Genomic DNA, 24,676 nt, shown 5'->3' with positions numbered 1-24,676 from the left:
AAAATATTTATCGCAATTAACGCATTCGCGGTACGACTCACTCACGCATTGCCGTAAACAGCCTACAATGGCGCCGTTTTACTTATATACAGAGATAAGAGGCAGTTTCAAGTGAGTGAAGTAGATACAAGCATTCATTTGGGCCATGCTTTTAATTGGCAAAAGCTTTGTCATCTCTCCCACAGCAACTATAAATATTGTGGGAAGCGACGTGGGGAAGAAAGACAGGAGTTGATCTTTTTCTTAACACCCTGTAGTGTACCCAACGCAGAGAAGATGTAGCATTTGCAGCCACCACACACAGTCATGGTTGCACGACTTCCCATCATGCATTTGGGCAGAACAGTTAAGTCGCTACAGTATCATTTACTGAAAGCTCAACAAATACACTAGATGGCAATATTTAGTCACAATATACAAACTCACATTTATCCTTTAAGAATGACAAGTCTTTCTATCCGTGGATCACTTTCACAGAAAGAATGTTAATAATGTTAACGCCATCTTGTGGATTTATTGTTATAATAAACAAATACAGTACTTATGTACAGTATGTTGAATGTATATATCCGTCTTGTCTTATCTTTCCATTCCAACAATAATTTACAGAAAAATATGGCATATTTTAGAGATGGTTTGAATCGCGATTAATTAATCTTTAAGCTGTGATTAACTCGATTAAAAATTTTAATCGCTTGACAGCCCTAGTTAAATGTACACCATATGCCTAATATATACATAACACAATAAAACAGAATTGTTGTGGAACTCAAAATGTTGACTGGACAGTTATGGACTATGCACATTAAATCATTAGTAACATCAAATATTAAACAATACACCAAAGTATATCAGTAGCCGTGTCCTTAAGTCTTTCTGATAGTTTTCCCCTGACCTTTTTACTGCAATAATATAATGAAAACCTAAAATTATGGCTTTTAGTTTTGGCCACCCCAAGATTTTAAGTGGCCCCATCTGGCCACCCCTATGAAAGATTTCTGGAGGCGCCACTGACTTTTGAATAGTTATTACAGCATTTTTCTTTTAATTCATGCACTTGTTCGTTGTCAAGTCTTTTTTTATATTTCATAAATGACAAAGAGAAAATGTTCTTTTTCAGTGTGAGTGTTTAAATATGTGTGGTGAAATTGGGGGAGGGGGGGCGCCAACAAATGTGATGCCTAGGGCACCAAATTGGTCAGGAACGGCCCTGCCGGCCGTGTCATGTCAATAGGTTATGAAGTCTATGACCGAAATGAAAAAAAAAAAAAAAAAAAAAATTCTCACTAGCGGAAACGCGCACCAACAAGTAAAACAAAAAAACTTTTTTCCCCCCTCAAATGGCGGAAATAGGCTTCTTCGTGTTGTTGATAAAAAAGTTTTTATACTTTTTTTTAGTGGCGGGAATAAATAATTTTCGTTGTGCATGACAACAGTGACCTCTAGAGACCAAACACAAAAGTGAATCTAATCAATCTAATCAAAATGTGATGACATCTTTTTATTCGAGACGTTGTTTCATTCCAGTGTAATGACAAGCAGCCATTGAAATACAAATTAACAAACAAAAACACGTCTTCCCTTCCTTTAGTTGAGGTTAACAACATAAACACCCGCATTATCAAAGCTTGGAGTGGATGATTGTGATCTTGAAATGGCGCAGTCTTCACACAAAAAAAGGCATTTTGTTCGCAACGACCGCAAAGAAAAGCTCATCAATATTTCAGTTTCTCCTGCAGTAAGACAACACCGGGGCAGGGTGTCATGTTCACTCTTCACACCTGTTCACACCTGGACACTTCATAGCAAGTGCTAGTAACACAAAATGGGAGAAAGGGAAGGCAAGAAAAGGCCATGCAGTGCATTGGATTTTGCGCTAGAACTGCTTGTAAACAGGAAAAGGCTTTTTTCCTAATTACTTTTTTTGCCCATAAAGTAGAGGCAGCTTTGTGTTTTAAGTGGCCGATGGTCAGGAAGTAACGTCATCGCCATTGACGGTGATAGACGTCCAATCATGCGGCGTCCAATATTTTTGCTGTAAACAAAATGAGTTGATGACAAGTAGACGTCCAATCAATTTTCAAACGGATTGGACGTCTAGTGCCGTCAATGGCAGTCGATGAGTTAAATTAGGAAAAAGAAAAAAGCGAGATAAGGAGAATAAAAGACGAACAAAGTGGGATTAAACAAAAAGAAAAAAAAAAAGAAAAAAAAAGTGAGACAAAAATACCGTATTGACCCGAATATAAGACGGTGTTTTTTGCATTGAAGTAAGACTGAAAAAGAGGGGGTCGTCTTATATTCGCGGTCGAGACATTATACCCATTCACGACGCTAGATGGCGCCAAATATCATTGAAGCGATGTTCTGTAATGACAGATCTCAGCTGCTCTCCCCATTCACGACGCTAGATGGCGCCAGATATCATTGAAGTGATGTTCTTTCATGATAGATCTCAGCTACTCTCGTTTAACCAGTTTGCATTATTTTATTGCAATGTTTTTCCTTATTCAGATTTGTTTCAAGACTAGTTAGACTTCATTTTGATAGTTAATGCAGTTATTACAACTTTGTTGTTTTATCACAATAGATCGGTTTATTTATATTTCAAAAACCAGAAGCCATGTGATTGCACTTTCGTTTACATATTTAAATGTTCAGATATGAAGATTTGAATGAGGCAAAATAACATGCTTTTTCTCTCAAATATATTGTTATAATCATTTGTTTCGGCTTTACTGTAATTATTTTCTGTGTAAAAATTAATTTGGTGTTCAAAAAGTCTTTTTTCAAACTTGAGTCTTGAAAAAGAGGGGGTCGTCTTATAATCAGGGCCGTCTTATATTCGGGCCAATACAGTATAAGAAAAAAATGAAATAAATAGCATCAGTACAGAAAAATATATTCAAATGAAATCAAACTATTATGAGTAAAATACAAAAAAAAAACAACAAAAAAAAAGGAGTAGAATAAAAACAATGCAATAAAAAGGGGAAAAAGAGGGACAATAGTAAAACAAGAAAAAAAATGAAATAAGAAATTCTATCAATACAGAAAAATATATTCATATTAAACCAAATGTATGAGTAAAACATAAAAAAACAGAAAAACAAATAAGCGGGACAAACGTAAAACAAGAAAAAAAAAATCAAATATAAAATAGGACAGCATAAATAGAGATTCAAATGAAATCGAATTAATGAGTTACAAAAAAAAACTAGAAAAAAAATGAAAATGCAATAAGATTAATTATGTATCCCAAAATGAAATTAGAATACGGTAAAATAATTAAATACAGTGGTTCCTCTATTTATGAACGTCTCTAGATACGAAATTTTCACGTTATGACAAGCCTTAACGGGAAAATATTGCCTTTTGTTATAAAAGAAAGGCAAAACTACTGTATGGCTGCTACTCACAGCTCCCAGAGTTTAATGACCGTTACATACTAAGAGCTGCTCTGCCATCGACTATTGCCTAGCATCTTCCTGTCATCAAATTGGCTAAGAGGGTCCTCTACTGTATGTGAACAGTGGGGCAAATAAGTATTTAGTCAACCACTAATTGTTCTAAGTTCTTCCACTTGGAAATATTAGAGAGGCCTGTAATTGCCAACATGGGTAAACCTCAACCATTAGAGACAGAATGTGGAAAAAAAAACAGAAAATCACATTGTTTGATTTTTAAAAAATTTATTTGCAAATCATGTTGGAAAATAAGTATTTGGTCAATACCAAAAGTTCATCGCAATACTTTGTTATGTACCCTTTGTTGGCAATAACGGAGGCCAAACGTTTTCTGTAACTCTTCACAAGCTTTTCACACACTGTTGCTGGTATTTTGGCCCATTCCTCCATGCAGATCTCCTCTCGAGCAGTGATGTTTTGGGGCTGTCGTTGGGCAACACGGACTTGCAACTCCCTCCACAGATTTTCTATGCGGTTTAGATCTGGAGACTGGCTAGGCCACTCCAGGACCTTGAAATGCTTCTTACAAAGCCACTCCTTTGTTGCCCTGGCTGTGTGTTTGGGATCACTGTCATGCTGAAAGACCCAGCCATGTCTCATCTTCAATGCCCTTGCTGATGAAAGGAGATTTTCACTCGTAATCTCTCGATACATGGCCCCATTCATTCTTTCCTTTACACAGATCAGTTGTCCTGGTCCCTTCGCAGAAAAATAGCCCCAAAGCATGAGGTTTCCACCCCTATGCTTCACAGTGGATATGGTGTTCTTCGGATGCAATTCAGTATTCTTTCTCCTCCAAACACGAGAACTTGTGTTTCTACCAAAAAGTTCTGTATTGGTTTCATCTCACCATAACACATTCTCCCAGTCCTCTTCTGGATCATGCAAATGCTCTCTAGCGAACCGCAGACAGGCCTGGACGTGTACTGGCTTCAGCAGGGGGACATGTCTGGTAGTGCAGGATTTGAGTTCCTAGTGAGGCATTGTGTTACTGATAGTAGTAGCATTTGTGACTGTGGTCCCAGCTCTCTGTAGGTCATTCACTAGGTCCCCCCGTGTGATCTGGGATTTTTGCGCACCGTTCTTGTTATCATTTTGATGCCACGGGGTGAGATCTTGCATGGAACACCAGATCGAGGGAGATTATCAGTGGTCTTGTATGTCTTTGATTTTCTAATAATTGCTCCCACAGTTGATTTCTTTACACCAAGCGTTTTACCTATTGCAGATTCAGGCTTCCCGGCCTGGTGCAGGTCTACAATTTTGTCTCTGGTGTCCTTCGACAGCTCTTTGGTCTTGGCCATATTGGAGTTTGGAGTGTGACTGACTGAGCTTGTGGACAGGTGTCTTTTATACCGATAATGAGTTAAAACAGGTGCCAATAATATAGGTAACGAATAGAGCCTCGTTAGAAGAAGTTAGACCTCTTTGACAGTTTGTAGGTGACCAAATACTTATTTTCCACTCTAATTTGGAAATAAATTCTTTAAAAATCAAACAATGTGATTTTCTGTTTTTTTCCACATCCTGTCCCTCATGGTTGAGGTTTACCAATGTTGACAATTACAGGCCTCTTTAATCTTTTCAAGTAGGAGAACTTGCACAATTGGTGGTTGACTAAATACTCTATGTATGTACTGTACTGTATGTGTGTATCCCAGCGTCCTCTTCACACGCCACGAAGTGTTCCGACAGCTTAATGTGAGTGTATCAACTTTGATTCTCTATCACAACTCTCATTTTTTTTTTTCCGCAATAATCTAATCGTAACATATATTTGTTACAGGTTTTGAGGCTTTATACAAGATTTATGTATGAATTTTGGGGTGCTTGGAACAGATTAGGCCGTTTACATGGAAAACACATCTCTACTCATGGAATTATCAGTTTACAAGACTACTTCCAAAACCAATTAATTTCCTAAGTAGAGGTAGCACTGTATATCTACGTAAAAATAAAAACAAACAAACAAAAAAAACAAATAAATTAGAATCAAACACAAACTTAAATTAAATTTGTTCAAATCAAATTAAATAACAAAATCAAATAAAACCCGAAAAAACCCTCAAAACAAATAAAGATCAAAATCACATAAAGCTGGAATAAAATATACATCCCTCTGATGACATGCTACTTAAAACCTTCTAATCTTTGAAATTTACAACACACTCTACATAAACTCACATCTGACACAGAATGCATGCAGGTCATTTTTTTTTTTTTTAATAAGGTGCCAATTGTTTCCCCATATGTATTTTCACTAAAGCTGGACAAATACCGCAACTTTTGGACTAGAAGGTGCACCTGACTATTAGCCGCCATCCACCAAATTTCGCATGACAACGACATTTGTTCATAGATAAGCCGCACCTGACTACAAGCCACAGCTGTCCTCAATGTATTATGAGATATTTACGCCAAAAGATATTAACCAGTAACACTTTAGTTGACTGCGACATCCTATGACTGTCAGAAGATCAAATAAACAACAATGAAGCTTTGAACCAATTAGCTGCAAAGCTTCATTGCTTCAAGAAGCTTCATCTGGCCATCACTGCTCCCTTGGGGGAGAGAGTCAACCTCTGCTGCCACCTGCTGTCAACACTGTTGTCACCCAACATGCCTCTTAGCATGCATTGCAGCACTACAGATGTAAATACCGATCAAAATTCATGTTCTATGCTAATTATTTCTTCAGTTACTGTTCCAGTTGTTTCATTAATTGCTAGTTATGGTATTTGGTAACACTTACTTTAACAGTGGCGCCGTAAGACTGCCATAGGACAATCATGACATGACACTGTCATGAGCATTAATGAATGCTTATAACAGATGTTATTTAATGTCATCTGAGCTGGAGAAATGGAGTCAGTGGCATAATTTGCCTGATGACACTTAATGACATCTGTCATAAGCATTCAGTAATGCCCATGACAATGTCATGACATAATTATGACACCACTGTCAAATAAAGCATGACCTATTAACCCAAATAAATCAACAAATAAGCCGCACTTGACTATAAACTGCAGGATTCAAAATAAGGTAAAAAAGTAGCGGCTTATAGTCCAAAAATTATGGTACTCATTCAACTGAGTATTATCAATTGCCGTCTATTATAAATTCAGTTACAGGCTCCTAAATTCAATCTTTTAAATCGAATTGATTTCTGGTAAAAAGGTTGTAATGGAATTTTGCTGGGTCCCCATGGTGTTTCATTCAAATCCAGTCAGTAAAATAGGTAAAAAAAAACAACAACATAATAGTGATGTTATTGTCTTGGATTAACTGTATTTAATCATGTTATTTTTAAATAATTTAAAAAAGAAAAAAAAAGGTTTTCTGTTTGTTCCTAGTGTCACTGTCCACTTTGTCAAGTTGTATTAGTGTGTGATCAATCACGTGTCCACTCTGTTAAAATTATAAATTAAAAAAAAAAAAGGAATTGAATCATTTCAAAACGCTTTCATGCAAAACTGCAGAAATTACGATGGGGCTTTGCTGTGGTAGGTACAGATCTATCAGGCCACTTCCTGTTGATTTGGGTACATTTGTACAGTGTACAGGGTACACTTCCTGCTGAATTGAAGACATTTCGGGGACTCATCCTGTTGTTATCAGGTCACTTTCTCTTGGTTTGGGGACATTTCGGACATACGTCCGGTTGAATGGCTGTCAATGGCATCGACTTACTTGGGTGCCAGTTGAATGTCAATGAGCTGTAATGGTAAGTTTTTGGTCAAAAATCACAACCACACAGGTTTTCTGCCATTTAAAATCAGTGGAAATTTGGACGTACATGGCCGTCAATGGCATGGACGTGCATGTCTGTTAATGGCATCGACCTACTTGGGCACCAGTTGAATGTCAATGAGCTGTAATTAAGTTTTTAGTAAAAAATCACAACCACACAGGTTTTTCTGCCATTGAAAATCAATGGAAATTTAGACGTACATGGCCGTCAATGGCACGGACGAGCATGGTTGTTATTCGACTTACTTGGACGCCAGTTGAATGTCAATGAGTTGCAACGGTAAGTAAATTTGGACGTGCATAGCCGTCAATGGCATGGACGTGCATGGCTGTTAATGGCATTGACTTACTTGGGCGCCAGTTGAATGTCAATGAGCTGTAATTAAGTTTTTTGGTAAAAAAAGTCACAACCACAAGGTTTTTCTGCCATTGAAAATCAATGGAAATTTAGACGTACATGGCTGTCAATGGCATGGACGAGCATGGTTGTTCATCAACTTACTTGGACGCCAGTTGAAGGTCAATGAGCTGTTACGGTACGTTTTTGGTTAAATACCACAACCACACAGGTTTTCTGCCATTTAAAATGAATGGAAAATTTGGACATGCATAGCCGTCAATGGCATGGACGTGCATGTCTGTTAATGGCATCGACTTATATGGGTGCCAGATGAATGTCAATGGGCTGTCATGGTAAATGGTCAAAAATCACAAGGACCTATGTTTTCCTACCATTGATAATGAATGGGAAATTTGGACGTACACGGCTGTCAGTGGCATCCCATTAAAAATTAATGGGACAGCTTTTGGCGAATTTCGGGGGAACCGTAGGTTTTTGGCAAATTGTGTATACATCTTTTATCCCTCTTACCATCACGGATTTTTTGATGTGTAATTTATGTGATTTGGTCAAAAAAGGACTAAATACATTTTTAACCTTTTTTTTTTTTTTTTTTTTTTCAAAAAACCCGCGTTCACGTGTTAACGGAAAATTTTGGGGGGTCATTCGAAAAACTGCCTGAGTTGCGTGAAAATTTCGGTCATTTTTGATATTTGAATGGTGAATCGGTTAAACGGTTTGGACAGTGCGGCGTGCTGAAGAAACACCATTCAAAAAATAAAAAAGGAATTTTACTATCTGGGCCTTTGCCTTGCAAAGCCCCATGTAATATACAAATTCATGTTAGCTATAATGCTAGCAAAGCTAGGCTGAGAGCTAACTTTAGCACAAAATGTCCCCCCTTAGTGTCCATGTGTTATGTCGAAATGGCACCCTATTAAAAAAATGACCCTTGCCTCAAAAAGCCCACTAAAAAAAAACGAACGCCTCCGAGTGAACCCGTTAGCTGCCATTGACGTCTATCCCCGTCAATGCTAGCCAACGACTTTATCCTTCAGCAAGTGCTGTTCAGGAAAAACATTTTATCGCCAGCTCAAGTTTGAAGTCAGATGTTGAAATTAAAAAAAAAAATCACGTTTAAAAAAAAATCACATTTAAAAGTATGAATTAGCATTTCATGGCGCTCGAGTGGTTTTCATGTTCTTCTCACAGTTTTGCTTTCCCGGCACGTTTCAAAAACATGCATTAGGCTCAATGAAGACTACTTGTACACGTCGAACATAGATGGTGAACGCCGTCCAAGCATCCAGATGGTTAAAAAAAAAAAAACGACGTCAATATATACACGGAATGCACAATGCATAGCTCGTTCTTGCTCAAATCCAGGCACCGCTTTGAAGACCGTCTCACAAAAAATGCAGAATTAGAAGGTCGCATGGTCCTGAACTGGGGAACCTAAGTTCAGGTGCTTGAAAGAAAGGCGGAGGTGGTCAATGTGCGTTCCCCCGTGGAAAGTGGAGTCCGTTTTGAAGTTCGCGCCGACGTCTAGCTAGCTAGCCCGCTAGATAGGCTCCACGTAATTAGCCGGGTAAAGACCCAGCTGGCCGCTGTCCAGGCGGCCTTTGCACCAGCCTTGCTCGTCCTCCTCCTCCAGTTTTGTCAGTTCTTCTCCTGTAGATTCGGGAGAAAACTCAGCGGGTCCTAGGGGTCAAAGGTCGAGCGGACGACATACCTGCTCGGAAGCTGAGCTCGTCCTGCTCCTGGCCTTCGTAGTCGTACAACGCCCTCACCCGCACGCCGCCGGAGGAGTCGTCGTCAAAAGGGTTGCCGCCGCCGTTGGTGTCGCTGGCCGAGTCGGGCGCCGTCTGATCCTCGTCCGACCATTCGTTGGAGGCCCTGTGCAGCTGGGTCTTATCGTAGCTGTTTACGCTGAACAAATCACAGTATTGTGAATAAGAAAAAAGTTGATTTTCTTTTACAACAGGTCTTTTAAATGAACTGGAGATGACGAAAGAAATAGTGTTGCAACTATTAATCGATTAACTCGAGTAATCGATTAGAAAAAAATTTCCAATTAAATTTTGTTGCTTCGAGTATTCGTTTGATTAAAGTGCCGTTGTAATTAGAGATGTCCGGACGATCGGGATGCCGATCGGGTCTGATCACGTCATTTTCAAAGTATCGGAATCGGCAAAAAAATATCGGCCATGCCTTTTTTTAATATATATATATTTTTTAATTAAGTCGTTTTCTAATTGTATTTAACGTTACAAACATAATATGTTACACTCATCCAGAGTCTTTAGTTTAGGCTTAAGGTAGGGTTATCAAATTTATCCCCATAACGGCGGTATTAAGTTTTTTTAAATGTATCACATTAAAAAATTTAACGCAGTTAATGCATGCGTTGCACGACCCAGTCACGCATTGTCGTGCTCAATCTGTAATGGCGCCATTTTACCTATATAGAGAGATAAAAGGCAGCATAAAATAAATAGAGTGAATTTTGGCAGCCTTTGGAGGCTTATTTTAATTGGCTAAGGCCTTACAATCCCTCTCCCTATGATTAGAAATATCATATCATGGGAAGCAATGTGGGGAAGCAAGGTCGCATGGTTCCACTTCCCATCATGCATTGGGGCATGACTGCAGTATAATTTACTGAAAGCTCAACAAATACACTAGATGGCAATATTTAGTCACAATATACAAAGTCACAAGTCTTTCTATCCGTGGATCCCTCTCACAGAAAGAATGTTAATAATGTAAAAGCCATCTTGAGGATTTATTGTCATAATAAACAAATACAGTACTTATGTACTGTATGTTGAATGTATATATTCGTCCGAGTTTTATTCATTTATTTCTTAATGCATTGCCAAAATGTATATGATCGGGAAAAATTATCGGGAATGACTGGAATTGAATCGGGAGCAAAAAAAGCTATCGGATCGGGAAATATCGGGATCGGCAGATACCCAAACTAAAACTATCGGATCGGGAGCAAAAAAACATGATTAGAACAACCCTAGTTGTAATGGTTTATTTTGAAAGTGTTTGCATTTAGTTTTATTGATTAGGGTTGGTACACTGCCCTGTGGTATGCCTCTTTTCACATGGCTGAATCCAACTGCTCCCTGTTAAGACCAATGTAAGCTATGTTTTCGTTTGCGCAAATGTTTTTTAATGCATTCATAATTTAGTTTATGGGTATAGTTTGCCGTTTTTTGTGGTAATATGTGTCTGAACCATTTGTTAAGAGCATTGTAAAAAAAATAAATAATTTTTTTTTTAGCATTTTATAGCACTTAAGCTAGCGGGCTTATTCCTATGTAAGTTAGCCATTTGTTCTTTTGTTGTACATATATCCTCATTTTAAAAAAAATCGTTTGAGGCTCAGCTCATGTATTTTAATTTTTCATGTCCCTTATCCGATTACTCAATTATTCGAAATAACTTATCCATCGACAAATCAACTACTAAAATATTCGATAGCTGCAGCCCTAGAAAGAAAGCAAAAATCACGGAAGCTATACAGTGCTGGCCATAAGTATTGGCACCCCTTTCAATTCTGTCAGATAATGCTCAATTTCTCCCAGGAAATGATCGCAATTACAAATGCTTTGGTAGTAATATCTTCATTTATTTTGCTTGCAATGAAAAAAAAACACAAAAGAGAATGGAAAAAAAAAATCATTATCATTTTACACAAAACTCCCAAAATGGGCCGGACAAAAGTATTGACACCCTTTGAAAAATCATGTGATGCTTCTCTAATTTGTGTAATTAACAGCACCTGTTACTTACCTGTGGCACATTACAGGTGGTGGCAATAACCTAATCGGATTAAAGTTGTGTCCTTTAATCCTTGTGTGTACCGCATTGAGCATGGAGGAAAGAAAAAAAGACCAAAGAACTGTCTGGGGACTTGAGAAGCAGAATTATGAGGAATCAGGGGCAATCTCAAGGCTACAAGTCCATCTCCAAAGACCTGAATATTCCTCTGTCTACCTTGCGCAGTGTCATCAATACGTGTTAAGCCCATGGCACAGTGGCTAACCTCCCTAGATGTGGACGGAAAAGAAAAATTGACTAGAGATTTCAACGAAAGATTGTGCGGATGGTGGGTAAAGAACCTCGACTAACATCCAAACAAGTTCAAGCTGTCTGCAGTCCCAGGGTACAACAATGTCAACCCGTATTATCCGTCGGCGTCTGAATGAAAAGGGACTCTATGGTAGGACACTCAGGAAGACCCCAGTTCTGACCCTGAGACATAAAAAAGCCAGGCTGGAGTTTGCCAAAACTTACCTGAGAAAGCAAAAAAAACGTTTTGGAAGAATATTCTCTGGTCAGATGAGAAAAAAGCAGAACTTTTAGGGAAAAAGCATCAACAAAGAGTTTACAGGAAAAAAACCGAGGCCTTCAAAGAAAAGAACACGGTCCCCATAGTCAAACATGGCAGAGGTTCCCTGATGTCTTGGAGTTGATTTGCTTCCTCTGGCACTGGACTGCTTGACCGTGTGCATGGCATTATGAAGTCTGAGGACTACCAACAAATTTTGCAGCATAATGTAGGGCCCAGTGTGAGAAAGCTGGGCAGTTTGGAGAAGGTACCCTTCAAATATCAGAGACCTGGAGCAGTTGGACAAAGGAGAATGGTCTAAAATTCCAGCAGAGCATTGTAAGAAACTTAGTTATGGACACCAGAAGCGGTTGTTCGCAGTTATTTTGTCCAAAGGTTGTGGTACCAAGTACTAGGCTGAGGATGCTAATACTTTTCTCCCCATTTTTGGAGTTTTGTGTAAAATGATAAGGATTAAAATTTTTGGGGAAAAACGAAGATATCACTAACAAAGCATTTGTAAATGCAATCATTTTCTGGGAGACATTGAGCATTATCTGACAGAATTGCAGGGGTGCCAATACTTTTGGCAAGCAGTGTAAATTTTTCGACCATTTGATACTGAAAAATAAAATTGAATAAAATCAATCAATCAATCAATCAATCAATAATAAATGTAGATTAATTGGCAACATAACTCAGAGCCAAATAATTTGGCTGAGAAAACAAAAATTAATAGAACAAAAACGACAGTGTCTTTGGACAGGGGCACAGTTATTATTTTTGCAGTATCAGCTCCTGTGAGCAACTTGGTATGCCACCTCATATGATGCTAACAGTGCTCACAGGTTTACTAATGTAACACTAACAAAGCAGGACAATTGTTGGCAACATTTGGCATGTTTTCGCTGAAAAAAATCAATCGGCTTATCAGTGTGATTGGGGTGTAACGTCTTTAAGTGATGTCTTTATTGATTTGGCTTCATGCTGTTCGCTGCCAACATTTTTAGACACAGTAAACATACTTGTCTTTCCTTGTGTCCCACTATGTTAAAACTCAAGCCAAACGCTGCATACGCCTCGTCATATTTCCATATGCCGTAGCTATGCTGTCGGCCCAACTCAGAAGCATAAACCACGCTTTAGCGCTTCATATCTCCTGCTCTTTGCTGTGTGCCCTTGTTTGGTTCAGAAATACTGCGCACACTTTGAAAATGAGAACGCCACTGACACGCACTGAGTGGATGTGCAATTACACTGTATTCCATCCATCCATCCATCCATCCATCCATCCATCCATCCATCCATCCATCCATCCATCCATCCATCCATCCATCCATCCATCCATCCATCCATCCATCCATCCATCATCTTCCGCGTGCTCCTGAGTCGGGTCGCGAGGGCAGCAGCTTTAACAGGGAAGCCCAAACTTCCCTCTCCCCAGTCACTTCAACCAGCTTCTCCGGCGGGATCCCAAGGCGTTCCCAGGCCAGCCGAAAGACATTGCCTCTCCAGCACGTCCTGGGTCATCCTCTTGGCCTCCTGCCGGTGGGACATGCCCAGGACACTTCTCTGGGGAAGCGTTCAGGACGCATCCGAATCAGATGCCCAAGCCACCTCAGCTGGCTCTTCTCATGTGGAGGAGTAGCAGCTCGACGTCTAGTCCCCCCCCCGGATGACGGAGCTTCTCACCCTATCGCTAAGGGAGAGCCCGAACACCCTGCGGAGGAAACTCATTTCGGACGCTTGTTCTTGTTCTTTCGGGCACGACTCACAGCTCATGACCATAGGTGAGGGTAGGAACGTAGATCGACTTGTAAACCTTGTTCCCCACTACGGACCGGTGCAGAGTCCGCATTACTGCAGACGCTGCACCGATCCACCTATTGATCTCCTGCTCCCTCTTACTCTCACTCGTGAACATGACCCCAAGATACTTGAACTCCTCCACTTGGGGCAGGATCTCATCCCTGACCCGGAGGGGGAACTCCACCCTTTTCCGACTGAGGACCATGGTCTCAGATTTGGAGGTGCTGATCTTCATCCCGACAGTTTCTCACTCGGCTGCAAACCGCTCCAGTGAGAGTTGAAGGTCACGGCTTGATGAAGCCAACAGCACCACATCATCTGAAAAAAGCAGAGATGCCATGCTGAAGTCACCAAACCGAACCCCCTCAACGCTTCGGCTGCGGCTTGAAATTCTGTCAAGGTAACAAAGGGCAGCCTTGGGGGAGTCCAACCTTCACTGGGAGCGAATTTGTCTTACTGCCGGCAATGCGGACCAAACTCTGACACCAGCCGTGCAGGGACCGAACAGCCCTTACCGAGGGGCTCGGGACCCCGTACTCCCGGAACACCCTCCACATGACTCCCCAAGGCACACGGTCGAAGGCCTTCTCCAGATCCACAAAACACAAGTAGACTGGTTGGGTAAACTACCATGCAGCCTCGAGGACCCTGCCGAGGGTGTAGAGCTGGTCCACTGCTCCATGGCCAGGAAGAAAACCACACTGCTCCTCCTGAATCCGAGATTCGACATCCCGACGGACCCTCCTCTCCAGCACCCCTGAATAGACTTTATCAGGGAGGCTGAGGAGTGTGATCCTTCTATAAATGGAACACACCCTCCGGTCCACCTTCTTAAAAAGGGGTACCACCACCCCGGTCTGCCAATCCAGAGGTACTGTCCCCGATGTCCACGCAATGTTGTAGAGGCGTGTCAGCCACGACAGCCCCACAAAATCCAGAGCCTTTAGGAACTATGGGCGGAACTCATTGACCTCCAGGGCCCAGCCACTGAGATCAACCCCAGAGATCGGAGAGCCCACTTTGGAGTCCCCAGACTCTGCTTCCTCAAAGGAAGGCGTGTCAGTGGAATTGGGGAGGTCTTCGAAGTATCTCTCCACCGACTCACGACGTCACTGTATTCTAATACGGTAAAAAACATGCGCACCCCCACTAGGCATCACTTTGCCCCCTCCACTGTTTGGGAAGGACTGGGCTTCGACTAATAAGTATTTTTGTCCAAAAGATTAAGACAAAAAATCGAGTTGTGACAAAAGGGTCATCGTTTCGATTCCCGGTTACAACTGCCCACTGTCCAAGTGCCCTTGGGCAAGGCACGGAACCTTAATTTTCCCCCAATGGGTTGGCAGCACCTTGCATGGCAGCAGCACGTGTGCGTGAAATGTGTGCGTGAAAATGGTAAATGTGTGCTAATGCAAAGCGCTTTGGGCATTGTGACAATGTCGATAAATGCGCTATATAAGTACTCTCCATTAACCAATTAAAAGCAGGCCCATGATGCCCATCCAAAATATTTACAGACATCTTTCTCACCTGCCCTGATCACCAGCTTGTGCCCGATCCACTGTGGATGTGATATTGGTCAGCATGATGGAATCGCTTCCTTTCTTGGACTTCTTCGTGATGCTGTGGCTGAGGTCTGGGTTGTACTCCTGCAAAACAAATGAGATCAAAATTGCTAGGGCATCTGTTGTGCAGATACGGAAAAGCAACAGTACCTCAAACTGCGGCCAGTTCATGTGCATGCCAGGACCGTGGTTGTTTTTAAACCACTGGAGATCGTCTTGAGCGCTGGCCGACGTGATGGTATGTTCAAGTTCTTGGTACACGGATGCGTAACTGCGCCAAGGTGGACAAAGTTGTGAGCGTGGGTGCTCGTATCTGATTCAAGTCGTCAAGCAATTCAAACCTTTGGTTCTCTGTCAGGTTCAGGTGGCGTTTGACGTCCAGGAATACCTCTCGGATGAAGCTAAGTCTCTTCTCTTCAAACTGCTGACTCTGATCGAAGACCTGCTCCATGCTCTCCATGTACTGAGGTGTACATTTGTTCAGCTCGTCCAGAGCCTTCTCGTACTTGTCCTTGGCCTGAAGATGAAAACGCGTCACGAATCATGACTCGAGAGTATGAGGGTCAAAGGATAACAGAGGAATTTTCAAGTTAGTCAGTTTCAGGTGCACATGCAGTTGCAGTACAGATTACAGTATAAAGTAGGGCTGTCAAAATTAACGCGTTAACGCGCGGTAATTAATTTTTTAAATTAATCACGTTAAAATATTTGACGCAATTAACGCACATGTCCCGCTCAGACAGTATTCTGCCTTTTGGTAAGTTTTACAGCAAGGCTTTTTGTGCTAACAGCGAACTCTTGTGGTCGCTTTGCGACATGGTTTATTGTTTTTCTCCTCTCGTTCAATATGGCTGCACGACGTCTCTGTTGTGCTTATATGATCCTTGGACAAGATTTGTCCGTAAGTATGGTTGTTGTAAAGAATGTACATATTATGTTAATAAGCGAAATGTTATATTTTTTGTATGAGACGCTTTTTGTTTATGTTTAGTTAACCTGTATAGCGTGCTAAGCTAACGTTGTTGCTAATGCAATGCTTGTGTACTTTTTTTTGTAGTTTTAAAGGGGACAATGGTTTGAGGCCAATTTATTAATAAATCAGATGAAAAAGGAAGAAGTCTGATTATTAAGGCGTCGTTCACTAGCTGTCTAGCGTTGGAAAAAGTAGACGCTTCGGAGTGAGGACAGCATAGACAGATTTAAATGACAGTAGAGTGAAATGCCCACTACAGTCCTTATGTACCGTATGTTGAATCCATCTTGTGTCTTATCTTTCCATTCCAACAATTTATGTTACAGAATATATATATAATTCACAGAAAAATATGGCATATTTTATAGATGGTTTGAATTGCGATTAATTACGATTAATCAATTTTTGAGCTGTAATTAACTCGATTAAAATTTTTAGTCGTTTGACAGCCCTAGTAAAAAGTAAAGATGACCCTAACCGATATTTGTATCGGATCGGACACCGATATGGGCAAAAAAATGTGCATCGATATCGGATCGGCCAACACCGAAAAATTCCGAGCCAGACTTCCGATCCAATTTTTTTCAAGTCCGGTCCGGGTTTTCCAGCGCGCGGATTTACATAATCCATTCCAGTTTTTGCTTCGGTTTCCCTAAAATCCGGTCCGCATTTTACGGCACACCTTCAACACACTACATTTACATTACCGTCTCCCAATTTACCGAGAGACTTTATCGGTAAAAATGTCAGCTTTGTGGGATCATTTCACCTTAAAGGACGACAAAGAAGAAGAGGCAGAGTGCAACATATGCCACAATAAAGTCAAGCGTGGTGGTAAAGCTGTAAGAAGTTTTAATACAACCAACCTAATCAAGCATTTAGCGAAATACCACCACAAACAATATAAGAAATATGTTAAGAAAACCGAAGAAAAAAAGAAAGGTCCTACGCAACTAACACTGGCAGAAACCTTTGCTATGCGTGACAAACTGGCACTCGACAGTCCCAAAGCCGAGGGAATAACAAGAGTCATTGCCGAAGAATTCATTCTGGATGACGAGCCATTATCTCTCGTGAGTAAAGACGCACCATCCAACACTTAGAACCACGGTACAACATACCCAGCCGTCATTACATCCTTGAGCGATTCGGCCGTGGAAGATTCGAGAACGATTCACAAACATCCAAATTCCGATTATTGAAATATGTCAAGTAAAGCGGAACTAATACACAGCGCGGTCTTCGGGACGCAATGAGAAACTGACCGCATTGCGTCCCGAAAGTAAACATCATGCTCGTCATAGACCCGGGTTATGCCAATGCTCAACTCACGGCTTTAGCTCAACTCATGCCGCTGGATAAAAAACACAAGAATACCTTACTGCTGCTGACAGCCGCTACAAACTACGTCAACGTCGTTTTACTGGAGATGATAGATATCATATGTATATAGAACTAAATGCAAAACGACAGACTCGACTGCGTTAGCAACATTAACCTAACCCTATTGAAAACTAGTTGCGTTAGTAAGCAGTGTTGTTAATCTTACTGAAAAAAAGTAATTAATTATAGTTACAAATTACTTCTCCCAAAAAGTAATTGCGTTAGTAACTCAATTACCTGAATGTAAGAGTAATTAGTTACTTGGCAAAGTAATTGGTGATAATTACTTTTTTTTTCCCCCCTCAAAAAAAAAAAAAGAAAAAAAAAAAAAAAAAAAGAAAAAAAAAAATGGCCACACTATGTGAAGTTTTTTGTGAAGGTTTTTGGTACAATTGGCCCGAGCCCAATTCTTTACCCTAATTTACCCTTTACCCTTAATCAACTGTTAAAAGTTGTTAAAATTGCTCCCATTATTGCATTAGTTCCCTTCTCTCTACTTTCGACATATGAACGTTTTAAAACTGTTTCATCATTTAAAGATAGATTCAAGTCAAGATTTTGCCGATTTACAAGTATTTTAGATAAAAAGTTACTTAGGTTCGCTAGGAAGGTTCTCTACAACAGAGCCGTCCTAAACAGTGTACTGCTTTAAGATGGCGGCTGTCTACTAACGCATTTAGTGCCATGTCTGTCATTTGCATCTAGTTATATCTATATACAGTACATGTGTTATCTACCATCTCTACCATATCTATCTGTCATTTGCATCTAGTTATATCTATATACAGTACATGTGATATCTACCATGTCTACCATATCTACCATAGCAGCGGGTGTAGTTTGTAGGCTATCGGCTACAACTTGTATTATTGGAGCTACCTAGCATCGCGTTTGCTCCTCGTCACAACTTTTTTGCCTCCTCCTCACTCCTGCTCTGCTCTGTCGTCTCGGTGAGTCCGTCTCCCTCAGACTTTTCGACCAATATAGTAACGCAGAGTAACGCATGCCTTTCCGTCCTCAGTAACGGTAACGGCGTTGCCAAGATGAGAAAAGTAATTAATTACATTACCCACTACTGAAAAAAATAACGCCGTTAGTAACGCCGTTATATTGTAACGCCGTTATTAACAACACTGTTAGTAAGCAGCCGCCATCTTAAAGCAGGAGACTTCCCGAGTAGGCTGTTGTGAACCTTCCAAGCGAACCTAATTCACTTTTTTATCTAAAATACTCCTAAATCGGCAAAATCATGACTTGAATCTATCTTCAAAACAGTTTTAAAACTTTCACATGTCGAAAGTAGACAGAAGGGAAATTATGGAATAACGGGAGCAATTTTAACAACTTTAACAGTTGATTCGCAAAATTAAATGAATTGAATGTCGTTTAAAGCTGCTGATACAGAATGGGGACTTGAGTATTTTATTTACTGTTTTAAAATGTTAACTTGATACTGAAATAGTCGTTTATTTAAACCTGAGAGGCTTTTTATACAATTTTTGTAACTAATGCACGAAACATTAAAAGCATCTAATAGCTTGGGGGGTTTGTGGGATTTTCCACTGAGGTTGTTTGTGTGTTTTACTTTTTTAAGACAGTTTACAATATTATTTGCACGTTTTACTGACTGACTATGCCATTTTTGTTTGTAATTTATAATGTTTTGTGTTTGTCACTGAATAAACAGGTCAGTTTCTTGTTACCAACCGTTGTGTCTTATTCAAACTCACCTAATTCAGCTGGCTAGTTGTTATCAAGAGTACTAAAACCTTTTTCAACATAAGTCTGACAACTAAGTAAGGAGGCTAAATAACTTCAAACTTTAACACATGCTCAGATAGGCTGGTAACGGTATCGGCCAGTATCGGTATCGGATCGGTAGTGCAAAACAATATCGATATTGGATCGGAAGTGCAAAAACCTGGATCGGGACATCCCTAGTATAAAGCGGCCGCAATATGCAATTGCGATGGCCTGGTATGTCACATTTTGTGGATTTTGGGCTGTAAAAGAATGTTATGTAGATCATGAGGCCATGAGGCTTTGAACCAATTGGCTGAAAAGCGTTGCTTCAAGAAGCTTCATTTGGAAATAACTGCTCAATGTAGTCCTCACTTCCCTTGGGAGACACAGACAATCTCTGCTGGCAACACGGTTGTCGTACAACATATTGCCTCATGCCTCCCAGCATGCAATGTGGCGCTACAGATTTAAATAAGGTTCAAAGTTCATGTTTTGTGCTAATTATTTTTTCAGTTACTGTTCCAGTTTTTTATTTTCATTAATTGCCAATATACCAGTAGTGCTGCAACGATCAAACGATTAACTTGAGAAATTCGATTAGAAAAAAGCTTTGGATCAAATTTTGCTGATTCCAGTATTCGTTAGATTAGAGTGGTGCTGTAATGGTTTATTTTTAAAGTATTAGCATTTTGTTTTTTTTGATTTTGGTGGATACACTGCCCTCTATTGGAAACAGTGAACATGACATAACTCATTTAACATGGCTGAATCCAGCTGCTCCCTGTTAAGGCCAATATAAGGTAATTTTTTGTTGGAGCTGTTTTTTTTTTTTTTTTTAATGCATTCGTAATTTAGTTTATAGGTACATTTAGCAGGTTTTGTGGGAATATGTGTATGAACAATTTGTCAAGAGCATCGAAACCCCCCCCCCCAAAAAAAACGTTAGCATTTAAAGCATTTAAGCTCGCGGACTTTATTGTAAGTAAGCCAATTGTTCTCTTTTTGTACTTGTAGAGCCTCATTTATTTATTTATTTTTAAGCAGTTTGAGGCTAAAATCAGGTATTTTAGTCAATTTTTAAATGAAAGGGAAATTCTACATAGTTTGAAGAATTTGTATTTGCGTTTAATGCTCTTTTGAATAGTGCAATCTTAGCAAGCCTTTGTTTTATATCCCCTAAAATTTATTCTGCAACGCCTTAAATGTTCCAAATCCGAATACTTGATTATTCAAAATAACTAGTTGACAGATTAATTGACTGCTAAAATCGATAGTTGCAGCCCTAGATCACAGCTCAATGTGCGCTACAGATTTAAATAAGGTTCAAAGTTCACGTTCTGTGCTAATTTTTTCTTCAGTTACTGTCCCAATTGTTTCATTAACTGTTAGTTATGCTACTTGACATGTTGTAGGTGATTATTTTAGTTTCGTTTTGAAATTGTGAGTTTGAACTGAGCCCGCACTAAAAGCTTTAAATAGCTTCTTAGGAGTTTTCTTATCATATAAACTGCTTGTACCTGTATATGACCATGTACTGTATGCCTTGAATGATGTGTGAATAAACGGAAACTTAATGACCTTTGATTTAATGACCTGTTCTTAAAATTTATGGGATAATTTGTTCAGATCACGTGCATCTAGTAGTCTATACAGTATATGCTGATCCATTTTTCCTTCTCTATCTGCTTCTTTATTGTGGTATATCCCCGAACGGTATTTAGTCCAGAATCTAATAACAACCATCCAGATTCTACTCGTAAAAACTGTCTTTGCATACTGCTCTGCTTGCATTCACATGCGAAGCAGGGTGCGCTTACAGCTGACCGAGATGCACGACTTTTGAGCGGACTAGAGTTCGTTTGTTTGATCCGTACTACAGTTCGGATGCGCGTTCACTATGGAGGTCGATTTGTGTCTTTATTATTCAATCAAAAAAAAGTTGCTTCAATCAAAATATTTATTTTCAATCATAGAAAAAGTCATTTCGATCAAAAAAAAAATGTGTTTGAATGCAAAAATAAATTTGAAACTCAAAAAAATTTATTTGGAACCTATTTTTCTTTGATTGAAATTTTTTTCAATCAAACTCTGCACTCCGGCACTCCAGTGAGATCCTGATGTCGCGCCCCCGTACTGGTGCCCTATTTTCGGCTTGGACTCGATGGATGGATGGAGCCCTGGTGGCCAATATTCTTGCTTCATGCTTTTATGCCATTGGCGTAGTCACCTGCCGCTCAAACATGTTGGAAGTAGCGTTGAAGTTGGATCTTTGTGTCAAAATGATTCAATCGGAAAAAAGTGCCTTCAAAACGTTTTCCACTTTAAAAAAAAGTGCGTCCAAAACTTTTTCCACTTAAAAAAAAAAGTTTAAAACTTTTTGCTTTTCAAAAAAAGTGATACTTCAATTAAAAAAAAAATATTTGAAATAAAAAAATATTTTCAAAACATATTTTTTGCAAGTGATTTTTTTCTTTGATTACAAATAGTTTTTTAGGAATTGAATGATTCAGACACAAATGTCCTACCCATAATATGGCTGAAACACAAAAAGGATTGCTTCAATCAAAGAAAACAGTTTCAATGAAATATTAAGTGTTCAAATGCGAATTTCGGAGTCTCAAATAATTTTTCACATTCAAAAACTTTTTTTCTACGATTGAATTTTTAAAAATTTTTGATTGAAGTGATTTTTCCTTTGAAAATATATATTTTTTTGTTTGAAGCAACTTTTTTTTTTTAATTGAATAATAAAGACACAAATGTCCTAGCCAAAATGTGCTCCAAAGGCAAAACCACATTAATTCAATCAAAATAGTTATTTTCAATCAAAGAAAAAGTCACTTCAATTAAAAAAATGTGTTTGAATGCAAAAATAAATTTGAAACTAAAAAAATGTATTTGGAACCTATTTTTCTTTGATCGAATTTTTTTTTTTAAATTTAGGTCAAGTTTTTTTTTTTTTTTTTTAAATTGAAACAACTTTTTAGATTGTATTAATGTGGTTTTGCCTTTGGAGCACATTTTGGCTAGGACATTTGTGTCTTTATTATTCAATCAAAAAATAAGTTGCTTCATACAAAAAAATATAAATTTTCAAAAGAAAAATCACTTCAATCAAAAATTAAAAAAATTCTATTGTAGAAAAACAGTTTTTGAATGTGAAAAATTATTTGGGACTCAGAAATTCGCATTTGAACACTAAATTTTTATTGAAACTGTTTTCTTTGATTGAAGCAATCCTTTTTGGGTTTGAGCCATATTATGGCTAGGACATTTGTGTCCAAATCATTCAATCCCTATAAAAGTTGCTTCAATCAAAAAACACTATTTGTAATCAAAGAAAAAAATCCCTTGCAAAAATATATACATTTTTTGAAAATATTATCTTATTTCAAATATATATATTTTTATATTGAAGTGTCACTTTTTTTGAAAAGCAAAAAGTTTAAAACTTTTTTTTAAGTGGAATTTTTTTTTTTTAAGTGGAAAAAGTTTTGAGCGCACTTTTTTTTTTAAGTGGAAAAAGTTTTGGACGCACTTTTTTTTTAAGTGGAAAAAGTTTTGAAGGCACTTTTTTCGATTGAATCATTTTGACACAAACATCCAACTTCAGTGCTACTTCCGACATGTTTGAGCGGCAGGTGACTACGCTAATGGCATAAAAGCATGAAACAAGAATATTGGCCACCAGGACTCCATCTTGCCTTCGGACTCTGCTCGAGTCCAAGCCGAAAATAGGGCACCGGTACGGGGGTGCGACATCAGGATCTCACCGGAGTGCGGAGTTTGATTGAAAAAAAATTCAATCAAAGAAAAATAGGTTCCAAATACGTTTTTTTTTTTAGTTTCAAATTTATTTTTGCATTCAAACACATTTTTTTGATTGAAGTGACTTTTTCTTTGATTGAAAATAACTATTTTGATTGAAGCAACTTTTTTTTTTGATTGAATAATAAAGACATAAATCTACTTCCATAGTTCACATTCACAAAACAAAGCTGAATATCTGAGAAAAAGAACTCTGGTCAGTTTAAAAAGGACCAATCAGTACTAATGAGTCAAGATTATGTATGTTTTTGAAGGCGAATTACCTTTTGGGAATCCAGCTTGCACTTGTCAACTTTCTCGTGGAGTTTTTTCAACTGGTCAGCAGTGACTGAGGCTTCACTCTTGCCGTTGGCCTCCCTGGTGGAGGCCAGCTTCTCCTCTTTGCAGGCCATGTGGTATGCCTTTTTTGCAGCCTCCAGCTGACAGGAAAGATCACAAATCCCGGTTGGAGAAAAGAACCAAAGAACTGATGATTTTCAAGGATTAATAAAAGTTTAGTTCCCTTCAGAGCTGATGTTTGGATACAGAGCACTTCACTTCAGATTCCCTTACCTCCTTTAACTTTTTAGCCCAGGGCTTCTGGGCCTTCTTGAATCCCTCATCTGCCTCTTTGGTTTCCTTAAATCCTCCCATCATCTGCTTGTGGTAGGAGTCTTTCTGCCAGTTCTTCACTTTCTCAAAGTCCTCGGCCATCAAGTTGTTCTTCACTTCGTGGTGAAGATCACTGACCTTCTCCGCCTCGGTCATGAGCGACATCCAGGCGCGTTCTACCGTGCCGTATTGAGGACCTTGTACGAGATCACAAGCGTCAGCATCATTCAAGAGCTAAATTACATCAACCTTGAGACCACTCTAACCTTTGTCCACCAGCAGTCTCCATCTTCTGGACCAGTCGGTCAGTTGCTGAGAGTAGGCTTTCTCGATTTTAGCTCGCTCCTGGATGCAATTCATAAGGTCATTGCAGAGTCTATGACCGTCGTCGATCCTCTTCACTGTACGCTTGTAGTTTCCCACCTTACCAATAAAACAAGAAAAACAAGGAGACATGGGGGGTGCGGTTGACCATGGGGAACATGCTAAAGTGTAACTGCACATTCACTAAATTGGATGACAGTCGAACTAGAAGGAAGTTCTCCTGAAAGCTAAGAGCAGGGAATATGAAAAGGTGTACTGTATGTAGCCCTTGGCTTCACTGTGACTATGTTGGGAGAGAATGAAAGGCCGCTGTGTTGACTGACCTGTGGAGGTGGTCGCCCTCTGCAGAAGACCTAAATCTATATCTATCTACCTTGGGGCAAATAAGTATTTAGTCAACCAACAATTGTGCAAGTTCTCCAACTTGAAAAGATTAGAGTGGCCTGTAATCGTCAACATGGGTAAACCTCAACCATGAGAGACAGAATGTGGGAGAAAAATACAAAATCACATTGTTGGATTTTTAAAGAATTTATTTCCAATTTAGAGTGGAAA

The 24,676-nt window shown here is 39.3% G+C and overlaps 1 protein-coding gene across 4 annotated transcripts in view; it reads right to left on the bottom strand.

Moving 5' to 3' along the window:
• Positions 1-1,419: 1,419 nt before the first annotated feature.
• pacsin1b (protein kinase C and casein kinase substrate in neurons 1b) overlaps positions 1,420-24,676 on the bottom strand; it is a 58,254-nt gene continuing 34,997 nt past the window's right edge. For all 4 annotated transcript variants that reach the window (XM_057846193.1, XM_057846195.1, XM_057846196.1 and 1 more), the window contains 8 exons: positions 24,064-24,220; positions 23,759-23,994; positions 23,470-23,625; positions 15,621-15,796; positions 15,430-15,550; positions 15,245-15,363; positions 9,293-9,489; positions 1,420-9,231 (listed from right to left, as the gene is read on the bottom strand). In XM_057846193.1, coding sequence (XP_057702176.1) covers positions 9,122-9,231; positions 9,293-9,489; positions 15,245-15,363; positions 15,430-15,550; positions 15,621-15,796; positions 23,470-23,625; positions 23,759-23,994; positions 24,064-24,220 — 1,272 coding nt within the window. In that variant the 3' untranslated portion in view covers positions 1,420-9,121. The remainder of the gene's footprint in view (positions 9,232-9,292; positions 9,490-15,244; positions 15,364-15,429; positions 15,551-15,620; positions 15,797-23,469; positions 23,626-23,758; positions 23,995-24,063; positions 24,221-24,676) is intronic.

The sequence above is a fragment of the Corythoichthys intestinalis genome, chromosome 9 (genome assembly GCF_030265065.1).
Source record: "Corythoichthys intestinalis isolate RoL2023-P3 chromosome 9, ASM3026506v1, whole genome shotgun sequence".
Taxonomy (NCBI): domain Eukaryota; kingdom Metazoa; phylum Chordata; class Actinopteri; order Syngnathiformes; family Syngnathidae; genus Corythoichthys; species Corythoichthys intestinalis.
Note: the sequence above shows the minus strand (reverse complement) of the source record. Positions and strands in the feature narration are given on the sequence as shown.